The sequence below is a fragment of the Rhincodon typus genome, chromosome 8, assembly GCF_021869965.1.
Source record: "Rhincodon typus isolate 14 chromosome 8, sRhiTyp1.1, whole genome shotgun sequence".
In the NCBI taxonomy this organism is placed as follows: domain Eukaryota; kingdom Metazoa; phylum Chordata; class Chondrichthyes; order Orectolobiformes; family Rhincodontidae; genus Rhincodon; species Rhincodon typus.
Window position 1 is genome coordinate 23,250,317 of NC_063339.1, and position 21,098 is coordinate 23,271,414.

Here is a 21,098-nt window from a genome sequence, read left to right on the forward strand (position 1 = left end):
ACTGGCCCTAAACCCCACCTCTTCCTCCGTTACATTGATGACTGTATCGGCGCCGCCTCGTGCTCCCATGTGGAGCTCGAACAGTTCATCCACTTCACCAACACCTTCCACCCCAACCTTAAGTTCATCTGGACCATCTCTAACACCTCTCTCATGTTCCTGGACCTCTCTGCCTCCATCTCGGGCAACCACCTAGAAACCGATATCCATTTCAAGCCCACTGACTCCCACAGCTACCTAGAATACACCTCCTCCCACCCACCTTCCTGCAAAAATGCCATCCCCTATTCCCAATTCCTTCGCCTCCGCCGCATCTGATCCCAGGATGAGGCATTCCACTCCCATACACCTCAGATGTCTTCGTTTTTCAAGGACCACAACTACCCCCCTCAGTGGTTGAGAACGCCCTCGACCGTATCTTCCGCATTTCCCGCAACTCATCCCTCACACCCCGTCCCCGCAATAACAACCAAAAAAGAATCCCCCTCATCCTCACGTACCACCCCACCAAACTCTGGATCCAACGCATCATCCTCCGACACTTCTGCCATCTGCAATCCGACCCCACCACCAATGACATTTTTCCCTCCCCACCCTTATCTGCTTTCCGGAGGGACCACTCTCTCTGTGACTCCCTTGTCCACTCCACGCTCCCCTGCAGCCCCACCACACCCGGCACTTTTCCCTGCAACCGCAGGAAGTGCTACACATGCCCCCACACTTCCTCCCTCACCCCCATCCCAGGCCCCAAGGAGACTTTCCACATCAAGCAGATGTTCACCTGCACATCTGCTAATGTGGTATACTGCATCCACTGTACCCGTTGTGGCCTCCTCTACATTGGGGAAACCAAGCGGAGGCTTGGGGACCGCTTTGCAGAACACCTACGCTTGGTTCGCAATAAACAACTGCACCTCCCAGTCGCGAACCATTTCAACTCCCCCTCCCATTCCTCAGACAACATGTCTATCCTGGGCCTCCTGCAATGCCACAACGATGCCACCCGAAGGTTGCAGGTACAGCAACTCATATTCCGCTTGGGAACCCTGCAGCCCAATGGTATCAATGTGGATTTCACAAGCTTCAAAATCTCCCCTCCCCCTACTGCATCCCAAAACCAGCCCAGCTCATCCCCGCCTCCCTAACCTGTTCTTCCTCCCACATATCCCCTCCTCCCACCTCAAGCCACACCCCCATCTCCTACCTACTAACCTCATCCCGCCCCCCCCCCCGACCTGTCCATCCTCCCTGGACTGACCTATCTCCTCCCTAACTCCCCACCTACACTCACCTTTACTGGCCCCAATCCCGCCTCTTTGACCTGTCTGTTTCCTCTCCACCTATCTTCTCCTCTATCCATCTTCTATCAGCCTCCCCCTCTCTCCCTATTTATTTCAGAACCCCCTTCCCCTCCCCCATTTCTGATGAAGGGTCTAGGCCTGAAACGTCAGCCTTCCTGCTCCTATGATGCTGCTTGGCCTGCTGTGTTCATCCAGCTCTGCACCTTGTTGCAGATGCTGGAGTCAGAATCAATACAGTGTGGAGCAGGACTCTGATGAAGGGTCCCGACCTGAAACATTGACTTTTCAATTCCTCTGATGCTGCTAGACCTGCTGTGTTCTTCCAGCTCCACACTGTATTGGTACAGACTTTATAGGTTGAGGGGCCTCTTCTGTGCTGTATGACTGTAACTCTAAAGTATTGGAGAAACTCAGCAGACCTGATAGCATCTGTGGAGAGAGAAACACAGTTAACATTTCAAGTCCAATGAGACTTCTTAAAAACTCACACTTAAGTTTAACTTTTTACCATATTTACTTGATTTTTTTCCCTGTTCACTTAAGCACTGTTAGACTTAAACTCTTTGTCCTTTTTATCACACTCTGCTTATCTTTTAGCAAATCATCATATTGCTCTTCGGCTTTGACTTTTCTCTTTATGTTGATAAATTCCCTTTTACCTCAATGTTGTCCTTTAATTATATATCACTGAATTCCTGACCCAGCCATTTCAAACATTATTTAAACAGATCTTCTTATAGTTTGTTAGTTTTCCAATCATAAAGGATTTGAAACTGCTACTATCAGTTGTTAACTTTAAGAGCTTCTGACATTTCAGTTGTTTCTTGATTGGGGTTCTTCTAAAAGATAAAGGAGGAAGAGTAGCAGAAAATTGGGAACATTGCAACTGGAGTAAAATTAAGTAGGAACCATTGTTGAATGAATCCTTGTTGACTTTAAATGACAGTGTAAAAAGCAATATTTTAATGGTTTGTACACCAGTTGAACAATTGTCCTCGATGGAAATGAAAATTAGAAGAACAGTTTAACAGGTGGCCAAGCTCATAATGCATGCTTTATAATTCAAAATCATTTACCATAGTGTAATCTTTCTGGGGAAAAACAATAAATCACAGCTATTAACAAGTCAATTCTCAGGCAGTTCCAGTTTGTTGAGGATGGACCATAACAAAACATAAACAGATGTCAAAGCTTCAAGTAATTGTAATATCAAATCACAACCAGTTACTAGAGTGTCACTATCCTGGAACCTGACAATGACAAGCCACGACCGAATATTAGTAGTACTGTATTAGATTAAAATTTTTGTTTAGAGTGTAACTGCCAATTTGAGACTGGTGGCTGTCGTGATGATTTCCAACTTTGCAGTGCCCACTTTACACCATCCAGGTAGATCTGCATATTTCTGAGCGGGTATTAACATTTGATCTCACTGGAGTAGCAAGTTTGCTTAAATTTTAAACTTGGTTTGATGACAGACTGAATTTGTACTTAGGTCAGCCAGTTTTGTCCCACATGCTTTACCAGAGCCTCCAGCAGAGAATCTCACATGTCTTCTCTCTGGAGTCAGATCAGAAACTAACAATGTTGATATTCCCTCACTTTTGCATCCCTGCCAGATGGAAACCTTGGCATGATTGCAAAGGTAGCACCCTTAGTCATCTGAAAATGGTGTTTTGTACAACATTTCCCCTGGTGATATTCAGAGGTGTTTCTTGAATTCATGTCTACTCTTGGAAAGTTATCAATAATTCGCAAAATACTGAAGCCATGAATCATGTAGTGTAGTCTGTGCTCTAAATTTAGAATCCCATTGCTCAGCCTAGAAGCAATCAGGCACTTAACAGATAAATATATTGCGTCAGATAAAGCCTGTGGACAAAAACTTTTAACCTAAAATTTATATATTCACAGGCTTCCTAAAATCCTGCACGTTGCATTCAACAGCTTGTCAAGAAATGTAGTAGGAGACCATTCTTAATCATAAAACTTGACCTTTGCTCTTAAATTAAAGTAACTAAAATAGTCATGACCATCAATTGAAACCCAAAGTAGAGTATGATGTAAGTAAAATAAGGGAAATCTCATCAAATGAAGATATTATCCTTGAGAAAGATAATTTATTTTGAAGAGTAAACTGTCAGAATTATAATTCTTAATGTAAATGTGCAAAGAACAATAACAATTTAGTGTAGTAAACTGTCTCAGGACTCATTACTGGAGGGTAATCAGACAGAATTTGACACAAAAACTAAATGAGATGACATTAGAACAAGTGATTAAAACCTTGGACAAATAAGTTTAATGAGGATGTTAAAAGAGAGGAGAAAACTTGAGAGGCAGAAGGAAGAAAATAAATAATTGCATTTGTATGGCATCTGCACAATCTCATGATATCCTGAAGCACTTTGCAATCAATGAAGCACTTTTGAAGTCTAGACAGGATTGTAATATGGGAAATTCAGCAGCCAGATTGCACAGCAAGCTCCTGTAAATAGCAATGTGAAAATGACCAATTAATCTATTTTTCTTATGTTAATTTAGTGATAAGAATTGACCAGACACTCTGGATAAATTTCAATGAAACAGTATTATGAAATGCTTTATGTCCACCTGATGTGGCAGAGAACATTTGAAACATGGCACCTCTGACAGTGCAATATTCCCTCAGTACTGTACCGGCGAGACAACTTCCATTTTTGTACTCAATTTTCTGTAGTAGACTTAAACCTTCTAACTCAGAGTATGAGAACATTACCAATATATGCATGTCTGCCACATATACAAGGGCAGAAAATCCAAAGCTTAAAGCCAAGGCAGCAGAAAGTATGAGATATCAAGGTGTAGAGCTGGATGAAGAAGGGTCTAGACCGGAAACGTCAGCTTTCCTGCTCCTCTGATGCTGCTTGGCCTGCTGTGTTCATCCAGCTCTACACCTTATTATCTCAGATTCTCCAGCATTTGCAGTTCGTACTATCTCTGCAGCAGAAAGTATGGTCTCCTGAGAAATATTGAAAATCAAAGATACATGAAAGGTCATATTTTCAAGATAGCTCAGATTTCAAAGGATTATAAAGCTGGAGGAGGTTATAGATACAGGAAGGATGGGTCCCTGGACATATTTGAAAACAAGCAGGTGATCTTTAAAATTAAGATTTTGACAGACTGGGAGCTAATTGAGATGAATACAGTTGGTGAATGAGACTTGGTGTGAGCAAAGTTTTGATGGAGAGCGAAAGGTGGGAGCTTATCAGGAAAATATTTAAATAGTCAAGTCTAGAGGTAGCTAAGGCATGAGTAAGTATTTCAACCCCATTGAATAGTTGATGCATTAACAGCAATAAATTATATAATACCTTTAAATGTAATAAAATATCCCAAGATGCTTCACAAGAGCATTATAAATTGAAACATGTCATGGAGTCATGAAGACAAATTAGGTCAGATGACTAAATGTTTGGTGAAAGACTTTTGTTTGTCATTTATATAAAGGATTTGGATGAAGATATCGAAGGTGTGGTTAGTAAATTTATGGACGATACCAAAACTGGTGGCACATTAGACAGTGAAGAAAGTTTTCTAAGATTACAAAGGGATCTTGATCAAATGGGCCAATGGACTGAAAAATGGCAGATGGAGTTCAATCTGGATAAATGTGAGGTACTGCCTTTTGGTACAACAAACAGGGGTAGGATTTATACAATTAATGGTAGGGCCTTGGGTAGTGTTGTGGAACAGAGGGATCTAGAGGTTCAGGTACATAATTCTTTGAAATTTGCGTCGCATATGGATAGGGTCGTTAAAAAGGCATTTAGCACTCTTGCCTTCAATTCTCAGACCTTTGAGTGAAGGAGTTGGGAAAATCACGTTGAGGTTGTATAGGATTTTGGTAATGCCTCTTCTGGAGTACTGTATCCAGTTTTGGTCACTCAGTTATAGGAAGGATATTATTAAGCTGCAGAGGGTTCAGAAGAGATTTACTTGCTGGGTATGGAAGGTTTGAGTTCTAAAGAAAGACTGGATAGGCTGGAACTTTTATCACTGGAGCATAGAATGTTGAGAAATGACGTTTATAAAATCATGAGGGGTATAGATAGGGTTAATGGTAGTTGTCTTTACCTTAGGATGAGGGATTTCAAGACCAGGAAAGCACATTTTTAAGGTGAGAGAATAGAGATTTAAAAAAGACATGAGGGGCAATTTATTTACACAGAGGGTGCTTCACATGTGGAGTGAAGAAGTGGTGGATGTGGGCACAATTATAACATTTAGTTGTAAGTACATGAAAAGGAAAGGTTGGGAGGGATAAGGGGCAGGAGCAGGCAGGTGGGACTAGTTTAGTTCGAGATTATGTTTGGTATAGACTGGTTGGACTGAAGGGTCTGTTTCCGTGTTGTATGATTCTATGACTCTATCATTACCTTAAAGGAGAAAAGGTAGGTCACATGGAGAGGTGCCAGGAAGGAATTTCCAGAGCTGAACACCCAGGCAAATAAAGACACAGTCACCAATGATGGAGGAATTAAGAGTGTGCATGTTTAAGAGGCTAGAATTAGATGGGTGCCGGTATTTTGAAATGTTGTCTGGCTGAGATTTCAGATATCTAGAGAGTCAAGGTCATGGAGGGATTTGAATTTATGTGTAATGATTTTAAAATCAAGTCATGGCTTGTGCAGGAGTCAATGTAGGCCACTGAGTACAGCAGCAATGTGGTAAATGGGACTTGGTGCGAGTTAGGACATAGGCAGCAAATTTTGGCTGACCCCAATTTTCTGGAAGGTAGGAGTGGGAGACTAACCAGGGGGACATTTTAGTTGGCAAGTCTGGAGGTAGCCAAGGTGTGAATGAAGGTTTCAGCAGCAGCTGAGCTGAAACAGCAGCAAAGTTGGGCAATTTTACAGAAGTGGAAATAAGTGGTCTTGCGATGGTGGAAATATGTGCTCAGAAGCTAATGTGGGGGTCAAGCATGTTTAAGAACAAACCAGCTTAGACTCAGACTGTCAGCAAGCAGAGAGCTGGAGTCAGTAGCTTGTGAACAGACTGTGTAGTGGGGACTGAAAACAATGGCTTCAAACTCCTTAATATTTAGGAAAGGCAGAATGCGGGGACAGGACATATTTGGATGATGTTGCCACAGGGCTACATATTGATGAACAACAGGAGCCAAATATTGATCCTTGGGAGGGTGTTCACTGGTAAGAGTTTGACAACAGGAACAGCAACAATTTGGGAGATTCTCTGATTGCCATGGGTGGAAATAGAAGCATCTAAGTAAGCAACAGAGAAGCAGCACTGGAGCCCTATGGTGTTTTGAAGCATGTCACGAGCAGTAGACAAGTCGAGAACGATGAGGATAGTTCAGCACAGTTAAATATACTTTCCAGTCACACTCCAGCTGGTTGATACACTACCATAGTTCATCTGTTATGATTGGTCATGCACTGATACAAAAATAGAGCTACTTCAATGCCCTCTATTCTTGCATAAAGGGCAGGCAGAGAGGAGGCGGACTAGACTGGAGGGAATCGGGACTGCTGAAAAAGCTCAAGGAACGTCTCCGGATAGGCTTTAAACTAAAAGATCAAACAAGGACGTTAAACTGTGGATTGCAAAGAAGCCCCGCGACAGGATAAACGGTAATTTACCATTGCAACCGTGTGCGCTGCCTTTGCAAACAGAAACGGCAAAGAGTCTCAGAAAAAATGCAAAGAAAAATAACAAGGCTGCTTAAAATCTCGGCTTATGCATTGTTCACTAAAACAAGATGCCTTAATTCCATCGAGATGGCCCACACCAATTCCATCTGCGAAAATAATCATTTGAGCCGACTAGTGTGACAGTGCAGATAACATCCACAAATGTACGGTGAAAGTACCAGGTTTCTTACATCTCTGAGACGAGGAAGCTTGTACTCTCACACGGTTCAGAAAGCTGCACATATCTCAGTGCCTACATGGATATACACGCAGGGGTCAGAGGCCAAGCTCGACAGTTTGGAACTCCAGGGGGGCTCAAAGGATATTCCAGTTAAATTCTAGGCATTTATGTGTATGTGTGTTCGGATGCTGCCGTATGCATTCTGCTCTAATATATGCTGTAATATTGATATGGAGATGTCGGTGTTGGACTGGGGTGGACAAAGTCAGAGGTCACAGGATACCAGGTTATAGTCCAACAGATTTATTTGAAATCACAAGCTTGTGATTTCAAATAAACCTGTTTGACTATAGTCTGGTGTCGTGTGACCTCTGACCAACATTATTGCCAGTATCGAGCACTCAGTCAGTATTAACATATTGTTTATAACAGCTTTCTGGGGAGTTCGACAAACTTGTTTACCCTCTGCGTTCCTGTTGCGCAATGCAAACATCGTCAGCAGTTTGAAACCTGAAGCAAGATGAACTGTACAAACTCCATAAACTACTTCAGGAAAAGCTGCTAGTTGAGGCTTATGTTTAGAAGCGATCTCTGTGTGTTTGTGTGTGTTTCTGATTGGGCTCCAGTCACCGGGTTTATCCTTCTCCCCATTTTGGATTGGGGTGTAACATTTTACAATCTTTCCCTTGTCTGGCACTATATGTAAAGGGATCAGAAGATTGTGACCAGACCCTTCGTGTCTTCCCTTCGCTTCCCTCAGCAACCTCAGATACATCTGAACTGCTGATTTTTCTATTTCAATCACTGGCAACCATTAAATTCCCGCTTTATTTCGATCCTGCTCATTTTCTCAATGTCTCTCTCATCACAGCAACGTCGGTACCGCCCTTTTCTCTTTGATCAGACAGACACAAAGTACATCTTTGGTACAAACAAAAACGAATTGCTGAAGAAACTCAGCAGGTCTGGTAGCATCCATGGGGAGAGAAAAGGACTCAACTTTTCCAGTCCAGTGACCCCATTCCTGCAAATTCTGATTTTGTTCCAGATCTCCAGCGTTCGCAGCTCTTTGTTTTATTTACTTATTTAGTACCTCGGAAATGCCCTGGGAAAAATTCACAAGTTCATTTTTGAGAGCACTGATGAAGAGTCATCTAGACTCGAAACGTTAGCTTGGTCTCTCTGCACCGATGCTGCCTGACCCGCTGTGATTTCCAGCATTTTTTGTTTTCAGTACAGATTCCAGCATCTATTGTAATTTGCTCCAGCATTTCCTTTGCATACCGTTATACACCAGATATTTCTTTTAATTAAATTCACAAAGAACAATCCCTGGTGTTCTACCAACAAAACAAAAATGGATCCATCACTAGTTTTCACGTTTAGCCTGAAAGACAGAATTCCTGTTTCATTCGTTGCAAGAATATCTCTCTCTATAAGAGTCTCAGAACATCCGCCCATGTTCTGTGATTGGTGAAAGAGCTTGGTCTCTCGTTCATTCCCTCAATTCCTCCTTCCACTCTAAATCTGATAGCCCACGTGTTAACTTTGAACCAACCAGCTGCTGACAATTTAGGAATTCCTCCCAGGAGCACAGCTGGTTTGTTGGCAGGGCTGTTGAGTCCATGACTTTGCAGGATTGAGGCATCTAAATTGAACATCTAAACAAGCTTGAGGACAAAATAACGCTTCTGTTTTATGTAGTTTATGGATCACATTTGGTTGTGAGAAATTAAAGTTTATTCATCTCTGCATAATTCTGATGAATTGGGAACAAAAGTTCCTTTCTTTCATCGCTATGAGAGCCAAAGAGTCCATCTGTTCAGAGAATTAAAAACTATAACTGTATGTGCTGCATTTCAAAACATGCAAAATGTCTTGCATGCTCACATGGTTTTAACTTTCTACTTTACCTTCAAATGCTTTTCTGTGTCACAGTTTATTGGGAGGCAATGATGAGACTATAGACCATGAAGCCATAAGACATTGGAGCTGAAGTAGGCAGTAAATATTATCTGTTAACATAACATTGCAGATTTGTTCAAGCATGAACAAATTCAAGACTGACTTCTTTCAAGAGTCTGAGCCTTGAATCCCAGAATTAGGTCCTTCCTCACTCCCAGTGGTTGCAAGGTTCCATCTGTGAGAGATCTATTAATAACCCACAGTATAGCTTTTAAATACATGAATGGGCCCTGTAAATTCCTGTTCTTACTGGGGCCTACTCTGAGTACTAGAATACTGTGAACAGTTTTCACCCCCTTATCTAAGGAAAGATTGGATGAAATTCAGAAGAAAGTTCACTAGTTGGAGAGATTTTCCTATGAGGAGATATTGAGTAGGTTGGGCCTGTAAACTTTGGAGTTCAGAAGAATGAGAGGCAACTTCATTGAAACATATTAGATTCTTCAGGACTTGACACGGTATATGTGGAGAGGATGTTTCTCCTTGCGCGAGAGTTTAGGACCAGAGAGCAACATCTCAGAGTCAGGTGGCACCTATTTAAGATAGAGATGGGGAATCATTGACTCCCTACAGTGTGGAAGCAGGCCATTCAGCCCATTGAGCCCACACCAATCCTACAAAGAGTATCACACCCAGGCCCACCCCCCAAGCTCTCATTTCTCATGGCTAATCCACCTTGCCTGCACATCTCTAGATACTACCAGGCAATTTATCATGGCCAATCCACCCAACCTGCACATCTTTGGACTGTGGGAGGAAACCAGAGGAAACCCACGCAGACATGTGGAGAATGTGCAAACTCCACACATATAGTCATCCAAGGCTGGAATCAAACCCTGGGTCCCTGTCGCTGTGAGACAGCAGGGCTAACCACTGAGTGACTGTGCCACCCATAGAATATGTTCTCTCCAAGGATAGGAACATCCATAACCATTTACTACGGAGAGCTGTTGAGGGTGGGTCATTAAGAATATTCAAAATTGAGATAGATTTTTAATCAGTAAGACAATCAAAGGTTATGAGGAAAAGACAGGAAAGTGAAGGTAAAGATTACTAGATCAGCCACAATCTTATTCAATTGTGGAAAAGATGTGGTGGGTCAAAAGGCCTACTTCTGCTCCAATGTCTTATGGCTTCATGGTCTATAGTCTCATCATTGCCCCCCAATAAACTGTGACACAGAAAAGCATTTGAAGGTAAAGTAGAAAGTGCAAACAATGTTATCTAAAGTTATACAAATCTCTTTCAATTTACATTAAAATAGGGTATCATATTAGGATCTAGTTAAACTTATGTAATATTTGAGCAAAAATACATTAAGTTTTCCTTGTTAAAGTTAATTTAGAGATGGTACACATAATGATAACATGAAATGGCCATTACTGTTTACAGTAGATTCACTGTCTACTAAGAGGCAAGCCACAGTCAAAATATGCATATTAGTTCATTGAGAAATAGGATATTACATTGTCATCATCAATTCAGTATTTTTAAACATAAAATATATCCATCACCAATTCATGATGACCAAAAATATCTGTCTCCTGTCACTATTTTATATTAGCATTAAGTAGTCCATCTCTTTCTTTCAAGTAGAAATGAAAATATGCCATCCCAAACATTGGTACTATCTTGTCAGCTTGACTGAGCTGCAACCAGTTTCACATTGAATCAGAGGATCTTGGGTTCTAGTCTCTTTCCAAGATCTGAGAAAGTGACCTAGGTATGGTATCAGAATATTGTATTAATGAAGGTGATGACTTTTAGATAAGATGTTAAATGAAAGCTAGCTTTATTTCTTTGGACATATTTAATAGAGTTAATAATACCAGTTAAAAAAAATGGGAATTTGACCTTCATCCAAAAAGATATTAATTGGTTAATTACATCACCTATGGGACTTTGTGCACAAATTGACAGCTCTGTTTGCCTACATAACAAGAGTGAATACACTTGAGTAATATTTGGCTATGCTTTATGATAAGAATATGAGGAATATGAATAAAGTTCTTTCTTTACAAATTTTGAGTTCCTTGAACTCTTCTAAAATTTTATGTTTTTTTTTTCTATTTGATAAGTTATCTGAATGTAAGAGCATGAGAAATTAAATAAAAGGCTCTACACACCTTTTGTGTCATTAGATAAGATTCTGGTTTATTCTCTATGTCAAGTTCTCTTTCTGTCGAATCTCCATATCTTTTGATTCACTTAGAGTCCAAGGAATCTTACCAAACTCATCTTAACTGAGCATCCACAACATTCTGAGGTAGTGACCTCCAAGCATTCACAACCATCTAAGTGCTGAGATTACTTCTCATCTCAGGTCTGAGTCTACGAATCAGTTCTATATGGCCAACCCAATATTCTAAAACAATGTCCCCTAGTCCTAAACATTTCAGCCATGGGAAAGAGCTTTTTAGCATCAACCCTGTCAAACTTTATCACAGTCTTAAAATGTTAGTTCATCTTTGATTCTTTGAAAGTTCAGAGTATTTCTTTGATTTTTGCTATTTGTCAAGATCAATATCAAAAGCATGCCATGGCCAGGAAAATGTGCAGTTAGCTGTTTAAATGATGAAGGATGTACAGTATCAAAGGAGTAAGTAACCCTGGTATTCATATATTTGCCACTCTAAATAGAGTTTCAGAGTAAATGACAGGGATCAATGTCCTTTTGGAACTGTTGCCAATAATAGCACTTCACATTGTTGCTGAGGTTAATTTTGAACACATAAACAGAGTAAGTTTATCCAGAGGACTGTGGCATCCCATAAATTATGTACTGTTACAAAGTGATAAACATGCCACAGTATATTGACCTCATTTCCTCTTAAACATATGATTAATTATGTCACTGCAAAAAAATGATTTCTTAATCATGAGGCTATATTAAATATCCTCTCATTACCCATATCTCCTAGTACCAAGATGTTTTTCATCATTGATTGGTATCTTTTGAAATTGGTGCAGTGCTAAATTAGCCCTTAAGCACTCATTGTAAAACAATTAAATATACAAACTGTTTTTACCATTATGAACAAGTTCCTTATTTTGTTTTATTCAATTTCCCAATTTCCTAGTGCAACAAAAACTTATCTCTTTCTTATGAAACAGTGTCTGCATTCTGCCTGCTTTCTAATATGAACGGTATAATAAGCAGATGCACATAGACAATCTCCTTACAGGAAAATGATGTGAAGTAGTTTCCAATGGTGCTATGCTCTCTGGATTCTGACAAAGTAGTAGACATTGTGGCTGACAATAAAAATTTACATTTAAATTGTGGATTTAATTGTGATCATGATTGATTATGATCGTGATTTTGAATTGTTTACATGATTGTAATCAAACAAAAAAAACATAAAAGGGGATATTAGGATAGGTGACTTAAAACTTGGATAAGTGGATAGATTTTAAGCAGGATCTTAAAGGTTTAGAGACATGGAGGTTTAAGGTGTCAGTCTAGAGCTTAAAGCCAAAGGTTTGAAATCACAGCTGTCAATGGTAACGTAAAGGGAATGGGTGATCCACAAAAGGCTAGAACTGGAGAAATTGAGTGTCTTCGAGATTTGCACAGAGGAAGTTATAAAGATTGTAGGGAATGTGGGCATTAACATTGGTGAACACTGAGATGAGTATTTTAAAATTAAAGTCTTGGTAGACCAGGGGTCAATTTAGGTCAATAAGCACAGGGATGATGAGTAAGTGGATCTTAATAAATGTTAGGCTGTAGGTAGCAAAACTTTGGATAATTTCAAGTTTATAGAGGACAAGAAATGGGAGGATGGCAAAATGTACATTGAGATAATTCAATTTAGAGATCACAACTTCATGGAGCTGGGCTTCAGAGGAACATAAACTAAGATAGGATGAATATGGACATTGTCACTGGAGTCAAAGTCAGGGGTCATTATAATGGACAGAATTTGGGCCTGAGGCTCAGCTCGGATTCATGTAGAAGACTGACATGTTAGTAGTATGATTCTTCTGGAGACAGTGAGCAGGGCAAAGGATGGAATCTGTAGGGAGTAAATGGAGTTTATTACAAAGGATGAACATAATTGTTTCTGTGATTGGCAGAAACTGCAGCTTATAAAGGACGAGAGGATGGACAAGCAGTCTGACAACATAGGTACAACAAAGGGCTCCTGAGAGGTGGCACTGAGATAGGTTTGGTATCATGCTAATACATGTGTAACCTCATTTTTTTTTGGTTCAAATGATGTTGCTGAGGGGCAATATCCATATAAGAAATAGGAAGGTATCAAGGATTGATCCTTAATGGATGCCAGAGTTAACATTGCAAGGGATGAAGTGAGATAATGTTACAGGAGCTTCTTCAGTTGTGGTTTAATAACTAAGAGTGAAAAGGCAATTCTACCAAATTGGCCTTGATACCCAATGTATGCTACTGTAGCTGTGTACCATAGGCTAATAAAAAGCAAGCATGTACTGTCAGACTTCTGGATAGCAAGAATCTAAGTCATAAATTGCTTCCTGTCATACGCAGTATATTTTTTTTCAATTAAGCTGTGCCTCTACTCTCCAAATGATACATTTCCATGAATTACAGTGCAGACAGAATTTGAAATTAATCCAAATTCAAAGTAAATTGGTTGTGTCAGGTTTATTTATGACAATCCATATCTTGCATCATACAGTTAATTTGGGATTTGCTTGTCTCTTTTTAATTGGTACTGAATATTGTGCCAGTTAACTTCCTTACCCTTTGGTTACAATGATGGATAAAATGGTGACGATGGTGATTGGATATCTAATACATATATTAAGTTGTGGTTTCAGTGTCTGTGCTTTCCCAATGACTGGGTGAAGTATGTGGCAATGGAGAAGATGCAACTGGCCAAGGCTCATTCAACAGTACCTGCTATACCTGCAGCACCTCAACTAGAATAAAGACAGCCAATGCAGAGGAGAAGCATCAACTCTAAGCCACACATTGTCCTAACTTGCAAATATAATGTCAACATAGTCTTACCAGATTATGGGGTGGCTCTTTTATTAGAGAGGGACATGACTGGTGGTGGTTTAACCTCAGGGTCACCACACCTCTGGCAAGGGGAGAGGTTGAGAACGTGAGTCCTTTATAGTAGCCTCAAGTGCTGTGGGAGTTGAAGCCACGCTGTTGGTATCCCACTGTATCAGAGACGAGTCATCTGACCAATTGAGTTAAAGGAACCCCCTAAACTTGCAAATGTATCACTATTCTCTTACTAACATTGGGTCAAATTCCTGTAACTCCCTCCCTCACTGCATTGTGAGTGTAACTACGCCATATTTGATTGCAGTGGTTCAAAAGGGCACACCACCAACTTCTCAATGGCAATGAGGAGATGGGCAACATATATGTTGCTCTTGTCAGCAATGTCCACATCCCATGAACGAAATGTAAAACAAAAACTGGCTGCAATGAATTCGTGACAGCTGGTTAAACTCGGCAAACATAATCGGATTCTAGCAGTTCCGGCGAGAGGAGGTGGAGAAGGTGTGTGTGCGCGCGCATGTTTCCCTTAAAGCAGGACCAAACAGAGGCTTTTGGGGTTCCATATAATTAGCGCATAACCAACGTGAAGCCACCACGATCATACAGCACCAGTATAATAGGAGGCCATGAATAGCAATCTCTAACTGGTCACATTAAACAGATGTAAGAAATCTGAGAGCGGGCAGCTCAGTACATCGTATACTCAGCAAACCACAATATGCATCCACCAGGCACATTAGATCACGTTGATTTCTCTAGGACCTCCCAGATTTCTTTTTGCACAGAACTGCACATAAATGGCAAGGAATGCGGCAAGAAAACTTGGCGAGCTTTTGAAAGTTTGTTGTGTATGTCTCCCTGCACAGCCTTCAGACACGGCGGGAGGATGGCGACGGGAGTCACTTCCAGTCGCACGTTTGGCCAAGATGAGTACAATTTGTACAGCAGCCTGAGTGAGGAGGAACTCATCCAGATGGCGGTCGAACAAAGCCTTGAGACGCAATCTGCCTCGGTACAGCCTCAGGGTCCGAGGGGCCAGACTCATCCCAGGAACCGAGCTCAGGCCCAGGTGACTAGCCGTGTGGTTCAGACCGCAGTCGCTCAAGCCTGTCCCAAGAACAGGTGGGTGACCAGGTACAGAGCACTACGATTCGGGCTGACCGCACACACACACACATAGCTCTCTGACTGAAGAGGCTCAGGAGACCAGTTAATCCAACACTCGCTTGGCTCAGCTAGAAGCCCCAAGGGCCATGTTAGCAGGGACATGCCTTTCTGCCCAGATATCCCTGGGGCAATGTTGGAGCAGGCACGGTTGTCCCAAGCAGGCAGGCAGTGGATTTGTTTTTGTGTTTGAACGTGTGTGTGAATGTGTGTATTTAACTGGGCAACCATAGCCAGTGAAATCAATAGTAGCAGGCGAAAAACCTTGGCAGAACCTGTTAACACTCAAATATCTTCTGGTCAATCTCACGGGTCTTCCTAAAAAAAACCAAAAGAACTGCGGATGCTGTAAATCAGGAACAAAAACAGAGTTGCTGGAAAAGCTCAGCAGGTCTGGCAGCATCTGTGGAGGAGAAAACAGAGTTAACGTTTCGGGTCCGGTGACCCTTCCTCAGAACTGAGATGCTGCCAGACCTGCTGAGCTTTTCCAGCAACTCTGTATTTGTCACGGGTCTTGCTGTTGATCCGGTCCAATTCATCGTTCATCTGCTCATAGACGAAATAGAGTACCATTTAACGTTATTGGAAGACAACAGAGTATGTTATTTACGGGAAACTGCTTAAAACCCTAAGGGAAACGGGGATGAGGATGGGCTGGCAGCTAACAGAACACAGCTATCGCCGGTCTGGGAGAGGATATTGAGAGCATTGAGCAGGATAGCCCCATAGGCAGTTTCTTCTTTTGGCGACATTTCAAACCTGCGGTTAAATCCAGCCCACTGTGTGTGTGTGCTGGGGGTGTCCTCCGGCTATTCAAGGCTGGGACATTGCATTTAATCAAAGCTGTGTTAAACTTTTGATAGAGAATGGAATCAAGAGTTATACAGAGATGGGGGAGGGGAGAGGCACGAAAGAAGGGTGGAGTTGAGATCACAACCACATCAGCCCTGATTTTGTTCACTGGCAGAGGGGCCAAAGGGCCTATTCCTTGGTATTTCAGCTACACCTAATCTTTTGTTTCATCCGAACTAATCTTGTGTGGCATCTACAAACCTCCTGACTCCCTTGCGGAGGGGTTCATTCAACCTATTAACTCCTCCTCTGGGAATACAAGATGTGTTGCCCTCCATCCATCCCCTGCAGTCTGTGTTGTCTTTAATCTACCTCGTATGTCAGCCTTTCTGATTGACTAGTTTCCAACAGTTGCCCGGATTTGATTTTTTTTAAAGTCTGGTCTGGTCTCGCCGTTGTTTTATTTAAACAATACGTCATCCTAAGATGTCAACAAATACACAGCTGATACCGTGAGGGTGTGAAGTTACGTTTACCGAGTCCAGCAAAGATTGTATGGTTCTCGCGGTCCCCTTTATAATCCCTGTTAGAGCCGCTTGCTCTCTATTGTCTTATATGGTCAAATAGTCCCTCGGCATCTCCGAAGCCAAAAATAAACACGTGCACGAATCGATTGGTGCCAGCTCCTCACATTTTGAGTTGGAAGAGCTGCGGGGAGAAAAATGAGGGGCTTCTCTTACGCGGAATATTTTTCACTGTTTCATCCTCGCCGATCTCTTAGGTCGCCTGTGACTAATTCTGCTCCGACCGCCCATCCTCCGAGAACAAATAGATTCGACGGGAGGCTGATTCGACCCCCCAAGCAAGTCGTGTAAGTGTGTCTTCAGATCCAGACCCGGAATTATTGAAAAGGGTCTGTCGGTGGGACAGGGGAGGCATGTCCTTTCTAAAGGAAGTGAAAACTCCCCAAGAAGTAGGTTGATAAAAAAAACTGGGAGAATTTAAGAGAGATACATGATGGGAGGATAATGTATCATAAATTATTCCGGTTGATGAAAACATATCAGTTAACAGCATTTTTTTTTGTAATGTGACAATTTACTTGCCGCGTGATTTGGACATTTGTATGCAGTGCAGCCTTCTGAATTAATCTTTATCCAAATATTCCCATTCAATTGAATTATACAATAAAGAACAGAGAGAAGGAATCTGCAGGATGATGTTAAAGTGAAGGACCCTACAGCTTCAGCCCACGATTCAAATGTAATTAGAGAGAGAGATAACTGGCGGTTGAGCTAATTCTCGGGTTTAAAGCGTATAGCCCCCGATGGTGAGAGCGCGTAACGTTTATTTTCTCCAGTCAATGTTTTGCATTTGTCAATAAATGTGTAGGTGGAAAAGCCGAAACGTTGACTTTCCTGCTCCTGCAATGCTGTCTGAGCGGCTGTGCTTTTCCAGCTCCACATTTATTGACTGGAGCTTCCAGCGTCTGCGAAACCTGACTGTCTCCAATGTTTTTACATTTGCCTGGTTTTGTTTTTACTTTGGGGCGGTGCCCCTGCGCTCACGGCACTTGCTGTGACACCCAGTGATGACCTGACCCTGAATGACATTATTCAAACAGGGCAAAAGCTGGGCTGGCAGCACCCCTCACCTATTCGGCGCAAGGATCTTTAGACGTGCCCGCTATTACGTAGAGGGAATACATCGGGGCTGTTCTAGCCAATTATTCCACTTCCCAAGGGACACGCATTATTTATCTCAGCGTGGAGGTGTTATCGAGGGATCAATATTTCAAGATTGATTAGGTCTGTCCAAACTGTTTGGCATCTTTTGTTTAAGGTGGATGAACAAGTTTAAAGGCTGCACTATTGCAGTGGATATTACATCCTTTCTGCTCTTCATCCAGGGAGCCGGATCCTGTCGTTGTTGCGATAAAGAATGGTGATGAAGAAACCTTGTCAAATATGATTAAAGCTGGGAAAGTGCTTTCTGTGCCAAACTCGGACGGCTGGATCCCTCTGCATGAAGCAGCTTTCTATAACAAACCCGGCTGTGTGAAATTGTTGCTTCGAGGTCAGTGAGTGATCGGATAGCCTTATACTGTACATGATAAGAGATTAAACTGCATGTCGTGTATCTCTAAAGTTCTATGGTGAACTGAAGGGCTACCCAGTTTAGGGGAAATGACATGGACTGTGAAGGAACTGTAGAACAGCACTAATGCACTGGTGCACTTTCCAGGATATTACGTTTTCTCAAGATTTCCAAAAGATATAGGCCTTGTATCGTGCAGACGGGGAGAACATGATTGCCCCCGGAGAGGCTGCTGAAGAGATTTATCAGGATGTCGCCTGGGCAGAAGAGCTTTTGTTCTGAAAAGGGGTTGGATAGGCTGGGGTTGTTTTCCTTAGAGGAGACTGAGGAGTGACATGATTGAGATGTATGAGAGGCAGAGATAGGGTAGACAGGAAGGAACATTTCCCCATAGTGGAGGGATCAATTACTGGGACACAGATTTAAGGTAAGGGACAGAATTTTTGGAGGGGATCTGAGGAAAATATTTTTCACCCAGAAGGTGGTGGGCATCTGGAACTCACTGTCTTTAAGGGTGATAGAGGGACAACCCCTCATTACATTTAAAAAGTATTTAGACCTGCAATGCCAAGGCATACAAAGGTTTGGGCCAAGTGCTAGAGTAGCTAGACAGTTTTTGACTGGCACAGACTTGATGGGCTGAAGGGCCCTTTTCTTTGCTGTAGACATATTAGTTGAATAAATTGATTGATTGATTAATTGATCAAACTTTTCGGTGAGTCAGACCTATCAATAGCAGTAACTATAGGCCGATTAGCCTAACACCCATTGTTGGAAAAGTATTGGAATCAATTATTAAGGAAGTAATAGCAGAATGTTTGGAAAATCTAATCTAATCAAGTCGAGTTAGCATGGCTTCATGAAAGGGATATCGTGTCTGACAAATTTTTTAGAATTTTTTGAGGACATCTCAACCAGAGTGGTTAGAGGGGAAACAGTAGATGTGTTGTAACTGGACTTCCAGACCGTGTTCGACAAGGCATCTAACAAAAGGTTAAGAGTAAGATGAGAGAGCCCAAGATGCTGGAGGTAGTATATTGGGATGGAGGATTCACTGATGAGCTAGAAATAGTGCGTAGGGATAAGGGGTTCTTTTTCAGGTTAGCAACATATAACCAGTGGGGTTCTGTGCTGGGACCACAACTGTTTCCAAAATATATTAATGACTTGGAAGAATGAAGTGAATGTATTGTATCTAAGTTTGCAGTCAACACAAAAACAGATGAAAAAGCAGGTTGTGAGAGGCATACAAACAGTTTACAAAGAGATGTTGATAGGTTAAGTAAGTGGGCAAAAAGTTGGCAAATGGAATGTGAGTGAAGTTATTTATTTCGGAAAGGAGAACAAAAGAACAGAGTCTTATTTAAATGGAGGAAATCTACAGAAAGCTGCAACACAAAGAGACTGAGGTGGTCAGGCAGGCTAATGGAATATTGGTCCTTATTTCAAGGAGGTTGGAGTACAAGAGTAGGGAATTCTTACTGCAGCTATATAAAGTTCTAGTGAGACCACATTTGGAGTACTGTGAATAATTTTGTTCCTATTATTTAAGGAAAGATGTCATTTCATTGGAGGCAATTCAAATAAGGTTCATTATGATGATACTTGGTATGGAGCGATTGTCTTATGAGCAAAGGATAAACAGGTTGGGACTCCACTGACTGGAGTTTAGAAGATTGAGAGCTGATTTCATTGAAACATATAGGCTTGACAGTGCAAATGCTGAGAGGATGTTTCCTCTCATGGGAGAGTTTAGCACCAGAGGGCATAGTCTCAGAATAAAGGGGCTGCCATTTTAAGACTGAGATGAGGAGGAATTTCTTCTCCTAGAGAGTTGTGAGTGTTTGGAACTCCTTGGCACAGCAAGCTGTGGAGGCCGAGTCCTTTTGTATATTTAAGACTGAGACAGATAGATTTTGATTAGTAGGGGAAAACTCAGGAGGGCAAACATGAGAAATGTCTGATCAGCTGTGATCCAATCGAATGGTGGAGCAGGCTTGAGGGGCCAAATGGCCTACTCCTATTCCAATGGTCTTATGATTAACATTAGGGACAGAAACTTAGAAGACAAAATGTAAATTGTGTTAAAATTGATAACAATTTGCCCATCCATCCATCCATCCTCAAAATCTTTAGTAAAGGACGTAGGGATAAAAGGTGAATAAACCTTTGTTTGACATTTTTTACCAACTTGTTTGTTTGTGGCCAGTAAGATTAACTCATAGTGGAGATAAATGATAGATGTCAGATTTGTAAGAAGTACCAAAGGACACAGCTTACAGTAAGTCTGCCCTTAGCAAGAGATTTCAATGCGGTCGTGGCTATGGATTGAAAGATATGGGATAGAGAAAAAAGAATAATTTTATATTTTGTAGAGTTGGCAACCAGATTTTGTCAGTCAACAACAATACATAGTAAAGATAAGAACATATTTGCGGTAAAGTTCATGGAAAAATGCATGAGGACTGGACTTAGACCATCGGCAAAATTTCTCACCAATAATGGGGAGGAGTGCGCTGATGATGAATTTAGAGATATTGGCAAATCTAGAAGTAATAACATGAATATGGCAGCAGAAAGCTCATTTAGTAATGAGGTCTGTTAAAGCAACCATGCCATAATAGATGAGATAGTCTAGGCCCATGGGTTAGGAACATAAAGTACAAAGTTGGAAGGAAAGAAAATACAGTGTCAGCTCAAATAGGGGTCTGGGAGCCAACATCCCCCTAGTAAGAGATCACAAACCATTGAAAAAAACATATTAACAGGAAGGGAAGATCAAACAGTGGCAGTCTGAAAAGAGACAGAATACAAGGTAGAGGGTGTAATTTAACAAGGTCAAAATACCACCAGGAGCAGAAATTCGTGTAATTGATAATCTTACTGGCCACAAACAAACT

General features: G+C 41.5%; 1 protein-coding gene across 2 annotated transcripts in view; it reads left to right on the forward strand.

The window, feature by feature from the left end:
- Positions 1 to 6,822: 6,822 nt before the first annotated feature.
- The window catches only part of asb2a.1 (ankyrin repeat and SOCS box containing 2a, tandem duplicate 1), a 40,197-nt gene continuing 25,921 nt past the window's right edge, over positions 6,823 to 21,098 (forward strand). The window contains exons 1-4 of one of the 2 annotated variants that reach the window (XM_048600364.1): positions 6,823 to 6,937; positions 15,012 to 15,267; positions 16,883 to 16,972; positions 18,011 to 18,177. In XM_048600364.1, coding sequence (XP_048456321.1) covers positions 15,032 to 15,267; positions 16,883 to 16,972; positions 18,011 to 18,177 — 493 coding nt within the window. In that variant the 5' untranslated portion in view covers positions 6,823 to 6,937; positions 15,012 to 15,031. Of the gene's footprint in view, positions 6,938 to 14,837; positions 15,268 to 16,882; positions 16,973 to 18,010; positions 18,178 to 21,098 lie in introns of those variants that run through there. The other variant, XM_020518445.2, reaches the window with a different exon arrangement.